Here is a 9,257-nt window from a genome sequence, read left to right as displayed (position 1 = left end):
AAAAAACCCATACCCCATAACACACGGGTATTTACCAGTTATCTAATATCTTTCGTACTTCGTTAGGCGGCCCTAACGGAGTCCAAATTCAACAAACGAACCTATTCTGTGACCCTTGTCACAAACTGGTCTCAACTAAATAACCAAATAATTATAAACACATAATTATTAAAATCACTAATTACACCATACCCCAAGGGTATAATGGTCATTTCATCTAGGCCCAAAACGCGGGTGTTACAAGAAGCGTACACGTTGGTTTGCGTGTATTATTAAGATGATTATACAAAGGGTATAAATTATATATACGTTAAGTTTAGTTACCAGGGTGCTCAATTTTGTAGAATATTTTGATAAACGTTTCTGGATGAAACAACTGAAATCTTGTGATCCACTTTTATATACAGATTATGCGAAACACTAAAACTATGAACTCACCAACCTTTGTGTTGACACTTGTTAGCATGTTTATTCTCAGGTTCCCTAGAAGTCTTCCGCTGTTTGCTTATATGTTAGACAAGCTATGTGCATGGAGTCTTACATGGCATATTTTTCAAGGAAACGTTGCATTCACCAAATCATCACCATGTATCTTATTTTGACTGCATTGTCAACGAAAGTACTATTGTAAACTATTATTTACGGTGATTGTCTATATGTAGATATCATCAGATGTCAAAAACCTTTGATTTAAATATTCATTTATGGTGTGCCTTTTCAAAAGAATGCAATGTTTACAAAACGTATCATATAGATGTCAAAAACCTCGCAATGAAATCGATGAATGACGTGTTCGTCCATATGGATTTGGAGCGATCGTCACAGCTATATACCGAATAAATTATCAATGTAGGTCACATACTTTTAAAAAGTGTTCTAATGTATGCTATTGGTGAACATTTACCTGCTGAACCGTTAAAATCAATTTTTTAGCATTTTTTTCAATTTTATATGTCTACAAATAGGTTATACTTTCATTTGTGTTCCGATGTAGACTATATACAAAAATGATTTGTTCCAATGTAGGTTGTATACTTTCACTTTTGTTCGCTCATTTTTGTTTTATCCGGTTAACAAGTTCAATGCGTTCATATTATCACACTTTTTAAAGGAATATAGCCTACAATAGTATTTTATTAGATATATAGCTTACATTGAAAAAAAAAATATATAACGTATTTATAGCTTTAACTTTAAAATAAACCATAATTTCATTGCAGCTCATAAGTAAATAATAGCTTATTGACAATATCAACTTATAAATAAAAGTGATACTAAACAAAACATGCCACAAGATTTTAAAACCATTTTACATGTAAATGAAATAAAGTTCTTTTTGGCTTTCACAAACAGTTTATCGACTTATATTTTAACTTTCAAACTTTGACCTAATCATTTATATACGACCAAGTTAATCACGTTACGTCAATCAATATCAATATTTATGATTGAATAATTGACAAAACAATCACATATCCTCATATATACCATTGAAATAGGATATTGATTTCAAAAATAATATCTTTAGCATATTTTGTTCCCTTGTTCAAGATTTCTAATATATAATTGGTGGATTTTTAATAGGATATGTAAATATTTAATATGCAATATGTATCTTTACAATGTTATTTGGCTTACCATATCTTCTATGTACAAGTTTTGTTGGAAAAGGTTCATCTTTCGTTGTCAAAGTTCTTTTTAAATATTCTGTTGCTTCTTGCATGTTTTGGAAATGAAAAACGAGTTGGTTTACTTCTACTCGGATAGATCAACTTTAGTTCAGTAACAAAATCTCTTTTTTCAAACTCACGATTTAATAGCTCAGTGGTACCCATCAAATGAGAAGTTAGATCCTATGTTCGGAAGCCTTTGTCAAAGTAAACACATGATCGATCCCTTTGTATGCCAGAAATTCACTACTTTCTTTTTGGATTTTAAGCTTTTGACTCCTACTCATGGGGTATTATGTGAATGTGTATCACATGCATCCGACTCTTGCGAGGTGCATTTAGTGAGCCACCAATTGCAACATAGGATTAAGGTGTCTCTGCCGATCTAGACTTGTCAAAATTTCTTTCTTCAAGTTCAATCGTTTCGGTTCTTATAGGTATCAATCGAATATTAAGAGTTCAATTTTGTGGAATGGATGTAAGACCAATTAGAAGGGAAAGTTGAAAACTCGAGATAGGATAAAATCATGGAAAAGTGTAGAAGAATGTGGAGCTAGGTTGCCTCTTCTGCAATGTTTAAGGGGATTAATCATGATCACCTCTTATTTGAGTGTGACTTTGCGAATCTGATTTGGTCTAAAGTGTTGGCTATTATTGATATTCCTATTATTATTGATATTCCTATTGGGTCATCAAAATGGAAGGATATTACAGATGTGTTGATAGGTTTCTAATAGGAAGGTGAGCGGAGTGGAACCGAACAACCGTGTTTATTCTGAAGGAAGGCGGGAGGTGGAGCAAGTTTATGAATCAATCTACTCGAATATCAGGTTGAAACTGATGATATTCAAACAGACAAGTTATGTTGATCAACTTAAGCTTAATTGGAAGATTATATAGAGGTGTCTATCTGCATAATCGTTTGTGATTTTTCGCTTTGTTGATTTCTTTCCTGTTTGCTTCTTAGGAAGCGTGCACTTATTGTATTCATTTTTTTTTCTTTGTTATAACTTACTAAAACTAAATACTATTACCCTTTACTAATATAATAAAAGACATAAATAAATGTAGAACTAACTTGTAATTACTCTTTGAGCTATCAAAGGGATATTGACTTAACGGTATCGAAATAACGTACTAACGCCTAATGTCTGATCATATAGTTGGCGGACTAAATAAATGAAGATAATAAGATCTTTAGAGTCACATAAGTTTGGAGAAATGTACAACAAATAAATTTCATTTCATTTTGTTCTCTCTAAATACACATACCATACATACTTCGTATAACAAAACAAAACAAACAAGGACCAATATGAAAAGTTCATTTAAGAAACGCAGAAACACATAAATAGTGAACAGTTTACGTATCTATATATAAAGAGACTAAAATGTCATTTAATTTATCTTAAAGGTAGTCAATAGTAATAACATAAAAGTAAAAGGACTAATTAAAAAAAAATGACATCCTATTTGATTACGGATGTGCACGGATACACCCTATCGCTATAATCACTGTCTCCGTTATATTCCTTTACTCCATTATATAGGTGTAGGGTAGTTTTCTTGTTTTCAATTTGATTTATCATCAATAACTTATTTCTTTCATGGTTTTTATATGTTTATTAGTAGTATTTGATTGATATATTGGTGCGAAATTGAATACTCGATTCAAAATTCTTCTGGAAAACCAGCACACATCTATCTGTTTTTCGCTAAGGTTAGTTTAATTTATGTTTATGAAGTGTTTAATTGTTGATGTGAGATCCAAGAGTGTTTACATATTGTTTAATTATTGATAATTGAATGATATGCTTAGGTTATTGAGGAATTGTTTTCATTTAAAAGATCTAAGATACATGATTACTTGAATTGGTTAATTTTTAGTTTTTTTTTTTTTTTTTTTAACTACATATTGAGATCTGAGAGTTAGTGTTTGAAGGTATTCGGTTTGTTGTTTGATATTTTGCATGTATAGTTATTATGCTAAATATTAAGTTGAAAAAAAAAAAAAAAAAGTTACTGTAAGTGTGGAATGAGCTTGGTTTGTGTTGAAAGTTATCTGTGTATTGATGTAAAACAGTTGAGGCAGATTTCATATTTTTCTGCTTAATTGAACATTGGTTGATGATTTATCTACTTGAATCGATTTACTTCGGGTGTGTATGGACTTATAAATCTGAGAGTGAGTTTTAGATTGTACCGGATTCAAATCCAAATTCTTGTCAGGCATTAGTCATAAAATATGGCATCTGTGACTCATTTTCAATCCCAGAAATATGCATATTGATTAATGATCTGCAAACTTTGAATTACAGATACAGTTTGACTGCTCTGCTAATAAAGTGATTCTGCGAACTTTGAATTACAGCAGCAATAGGAAATGGTCACAAGGTTATTTCTGTCCTTCCAGTAATTGCTATTCTTTTGCATGTAGTTAGTATTAGTATAGTATGCTTTGACGATTGACATTGTTTTTTGGTGTAATTTTCAGTAGCAAGTATGGTTCGTGTTAATGTGCAACAAATACAATGTCTCAGTGCTTAGAGGGGGTCAGGCATTTGTTTGCTTCCCTGTTGAACTGTTGTGATCTTGAATTGTATAAACAATCAAGAGGCCTTGAAGATCCTGAAATTTTGGCTAGAGAGACCGTGTGTATGCACTATTTTAATATAATCATGTCACAACTTAAATATTAGTATTATTTTAGATTAACCTTTAATGGTTATGCTTATCTCATTCATTCATGGAAATGGAAGGTGACATCCAACTGAAAAATGGTTAATTTTTTTTTTTTGTTAATGCAGTTAGTGTAAGTGAAATTGAGGCACTTTATGAGTTATTTAAGAAGATTAGCAGCGCAGTTATCGATGATGGGCTAATTAATAAGGTCCATACTGATGCTCCTTTCTTCTATTCTATGCGATAGGGCAATTTCAGGTTTAAGAATCTAACTTTGATGTTACATTGCAGGAAGAATTTCAGTTGGCATTGTTTAAGACGAATAAAAAGGAAAGCTTGTTTGCTGATCGGGTATGTTTACTTTGATAACCAAACATTTTCATGAGTTTATGATTTACTTGTTTAAAAAAGATGGTGGAATTTACTTGTGCATGATCCAAAACATGACATCTTAATCGAATGCAGAAATCCTGTTTTCAAACACCAAAAAAAAATTGTTTCTTTTCTTTAATGAAATATTTTTACTGCTCAATTTCAGGTTTTTGACCTATTTGACACGAAGCATAATGGAATCTTGGGCTTTGAAGAGTTTGCTCGTGCACTTTCAGTATTCCATCCTAACGCTCCTATTGACGATAAGATTGAATGTAAGCCGAAATATATTTTTGTTTAATAGAATAAAGTTGCCATCTTTTTAAGGGTTTGTTTATTTGATATTTTTTTTCTATGAAAATAGTTTTCTTTTCGTGTGTGTGTGTGTTGTTTAACTGATGGCTCTTATTCTTTACTTCTTAACTTGCAGTTTCCTTTCAACTTTACGATCTTAAACAGCAAGGTTTTATAGAGAGACAAGAGGTAATATCAATTCTTATGTGCGTGTACCACAGTGTATAAATCAACACACTGATGATTTGGTCAACATGTAGGTCAAGCAAATGGTGGTAGCTACTCTTGCTGAATCCGGTATGAATCTTTCAGACGAAGTCATAGAAAGCATCATTGATAAGGTACCTACCTGAAAATATTACCAAAATATTGATGCCACTTTTTTTAAACAATATAGGATGTCGTAAATATTTCAGTATACTTTAAATGATTATTAAACATTTGAAATTTTCTGTTATCTGTTATTGATAATTTTCTCCTCAAATTAACCCACTTTACATAAATGAATTGAAATTGCACCCTCTGTAATCTTAGAAAATTTAATTTCCATGATGTTTCCTGCACAAAATAACCAATGTTAACTACTTTTTTAGACATTTGAGGAAGCAGACACAAAACATGACGGGAAGATTGACAAAGAAGAATGGAGGAGTCTTGTAATACGGCATCCATCCCTTTTGAAAAATATGACGCTCCAGTATCTCAAGTAAGTTCTGTTTGTTATTAAAAGCTTCCAATACTTTGATTATTAATTTTTGAAAAATCACATGCCTATATGAATTGCAACAATTAACATCTTGGTATGTTCTGTGAATCTTGCGATTCTTCTTCCATCTTGGTTCACTAGAATCTTACATATTGTCATTATTTAAGAATGTGTTAGAATTTGTTTTCAGTTGTTTTGATATGAGATAGAATGTAAATGTTAATGGTTATCAATGGTTCATGTCACATAGCATATGTATGAACAATTTTGAATAATTTGGATTTTGATTTAATGGTTGGACTAATTTAAATTATGTTATTATTAACAGGGATATCACGACGACATTTCCAAGCTTTGTTTTTCACTCAAGAGTAGAAGATACGTAATGCAAGATATGCAATTGAAGTGAACGATTTGTGTTTTTTTGTTCTGGTGTGAATGTGGATGAAGAAGGCCTCCTCCAGCAGGATCATGTGTACCTAAATTGTTTTATGGTTTTGTTTCCCATGTCTGGTTTTGTTAACACAATCAGAGGTGAGTTTGTGGATAAACTTTTGGATTTTTAAATTATTTGATCATGTTACTTCCAAACTTCCAATTATCTGTTTATAGACACATTTATTTTACCATCAATATTGAATAAGAAATTTGTTGGCCATAGATAGGTGCTTGTACCCCAGTATATACTAGTGGTACATAAGTGTATACTTTGACCAAGTGGGGTTATACATCACACCTGCGCGTTTTTGTTTTCTTTATGTGCTCAAGCGAGGAAGTTTCCTTTTCTGCTGGTTTCTGGTCATTTGACAACGAAAATGTCAGTTTTTGTTACTTTGGAATCAATTAATGCATCTGCAGCATCCTTGGTCAATAAACCATTCACAAGCTAGTTTGTGATGTTATCACATCAATGAGCAATGCTCAATCAGTTTTTGTTGCAATCAAGTTACAAATCCGATCTTTTTGATTATATTTAGAGCACCAGAAAGTGGTGTCTTCTATTTTCAGTGTCCATTTTAGTTATTATATTTATTTTTAATTATTTATTTTTTAATTATTCTTTTCTGTTGAATTTGGTCATGCATGTGAGGGTATTTTAGTCATTTGATGTTAAAACCATCCCTGCAGGCCCTTGCTCTTTTTCTCTCCAAATCAAATGGAGTTTTGAATATATTCATACCTGCAAATCAAAATTTCGTCTTAAAATAAACCTAACCAAAACCATAACCAAATCAAAACTATTAATTATACACATAAATTCAGTTTCATCACCACAAACATTTAAACCCTTTGCTAAATTGAGATGTTCAAATAAAATCAATTTGTTCATCTTCATCACCACTAGATCCTAATAGATACATACCACTACTCCAAATGTAATACGTATATGATACCAACATTTAAATTGAATCAGCTTACAATTGTCAAATTAGGATACCAATTAAGAATAGAAGATTGGGTGTTTGGTTATAGTTTCTTTCATATTAATATTTATAATTAATATTTTTTTAAAGGCAAATATTTATATAAATAACTCAACGAAAATACTGTACAATGAAGGGGACATCCCCTCAACATGACCACATAGGATTACACAAGAATTACATAAGATAAGATGCAAAGATTGCATCCTAGCTACAATCTAGTGATCTACGCAATTAAATACATAAAAGAGCTTGCGTATTATGTAACCACGGGTGCCACTCGATCTTGATAGTCTTGCAACACTTCGTAATCCATTCAAAGCTTTTCACTTGAATCTCGTTGAGAGCAACCGGCGGATTCCATTATTTATCGTAAAAAAACCTTTTGATTCCGATTTTTTCAAATAAGGTAACCGCACGTCTCAAAGTCGACATTTGATGAAAAGAGTTACCAAGCAATAAATTTGATTTAAATTTAAGTTAGAATTAGAATTAGAATTAGAATTAAAATTAGAACTAGTGGAATGACCCGTGGAACCAAGAGTTTGTTTAAACGAAACAGTTTAATGATATGTTTTAGGTATTAATTGAACGTAAATGCTAAATTCATTTAGTTTAATGACCCGTGGAACTACAGAGTCCGACAAAGAAACTGTTCAACTGAACATTTCATCAAACACCTAAAATGCAAAATAAGAGCTAATATTGGTTGTCATTTTATTTTAAAAGTGTGAATTAAAATATAAATTTAGAATTGGTTTCTTTTTGACTAGCTTTTATACATTTTCGTACTCAATTCAAAATAATTAATTAAAATAATTCATAATTATTTAATTTTAATAATTAAAATAATTATTAATAAGATTTAACAATAATAATTAATTAATAAAATTTAATTTTAATTCAAAATTATTTAGATTAATGACATCACTCACTATGCTTAGATTTTTTTTTTTCTTTTTAATTTTTTCTTAACAAAAGAATTAGTCTAATAATGACATCATCATTTTATAATTTTAATATTAACTATAGAACATAGATAGATAGATTTGGATTGGAATTCGAATTAGAATTAGAATAGAATATGAACTCCAAAGAAAGAAAAAAGATATACAGTTGAGATATATCCTACATGCACGGTAAGGATATACATAGGATGATTAGGATTAATTAAGATTAAGATTAGGATTATTAATTAAATATATACTAGTCAAAGACTCGCGAATTCGCGGGATTATTCAAGAAATTAAATATAATGGAGCTATTGATTTTACGAAGGTATTGATATAAGACAAACAAATGATTCATTACATTGTGGTACCAAATGTAATGAGTCACAAAGTCAAAAAATCACAAAAAAAAAAACTTGATGAAATTGAAGAATGCATGAAAGATTGAAATAAAACTTCATGAGCATTATTGATATGTAGAGACTATTTAGTGATTATTAAGGATGTGATTAGTTTTCAAGTAATTATAATATGATGGTTCAAAAAGTTAAATGACACATCCGTCATGAACATTCCCAATAACTTGTTTTAATGAAACGGGCTAAAAGTATATCGTATGCATCCTAACAATTGTTCTGCGTAAGAATCGTCTACCTAAACCCTACATATTAACGCAAAGCAATTAATATGTTTAAGAGCACGTTTAACCACATTTTATGATAGTGGTGCAAAATTGAACCGAGTAAATCACAATCAATATTCATACCATAGGATTTCTTGCCCAACTAATACAATACTTAACTGCTATTTCATAATTAAGATTAAGAAAGTAGAGATATTGGTATTAGTTTAGAAAATTACAAATCTACAACCAAGTGACCAATTAGCACATAGTGTCTTGCCCAACAAAATTACATCAACTACAATATCGAAGAGGTTGAACCATCTCTTTAACTACTGTTTTATAATTAAGATTAAGAAAGTACTTGTATTAGTTTAGAAAATCACAACCAAGTGACCAATTAGCACATAATGTCTTGCCCAACAAAATTACATCATCAACAACAATATCGAAGAAGTTGGACCATCTCTTTCTCCTAGAGACATCGTTTTGCTTTCTGTGCATGAATTGCAACTTGAGATGGTATTCTTGTAGTAA

The 9,257-nt window shown here is 30.7% G+C and overlaps 1 protein-coding gene across 1 annotated transcript; it reads left to right on the top strand.

Annotated features, from left to right (window-relative positions):
• Nucleotides 1–3,246: 3,246 nt before the first annotated feature.
• LOC139847713 (calcineurin B-like protein 2) lies at nucleotides 3,247–6,376 on the top strand. Its single transcript, XM_071837437.1, has 10 exons — nucleotides 3,247–3,390; nucleotides 3,989–4,064; nucleotides 4,165–4,325; nucleotides 4,478–4,560; nucleotides 4,644–4,703; nucleotides 4,891–4,999; nucleotides 5,155–5,207; nucleotides 5,279–5,359; nucleotides 5,612–5,724; nucleotides 6,053–6,376. The coding sequence occupies exons 3-10, from the start codon at nucleotides 4,202–4,204 to the stop codon at nucleotides 6,108–6,110; spliced, it is 681 nt and encodes a 226-aa protein (XP_071693538.1). The 5' UTR covers nucleotides 3,247–3,390; nucleotides 3,989–4,064; nucleotides 4,165–4,201; the 3' UTR covers nucleotides 6,111–6,376.
• The last annotated feature ends 2,881 nt before the right edge of the window (nucleotides 6,377–9,257 follow it).

This window comes from Rutidosis leptorrhynchoides, chromosome 5 (genome assembly GCF_046630445.1).
Source record: "Rutidosis leptorrhynchoides isolate AG116_Rl617_1_P2 chromosome 5, CSIRO_AGI_Rlap_v1, whole genome shotgun sequence".
Lineage (NCBI taxonomy): Eukaryota > Viridiplantae > Streptophyta > Magnoliopsida > Asterales > Asteraceae > Rutidosis > Rutidosis leptorrhynchoides.
This window is presented reverse-complemented; position numbering and strand designations above follow the sequence as displayed.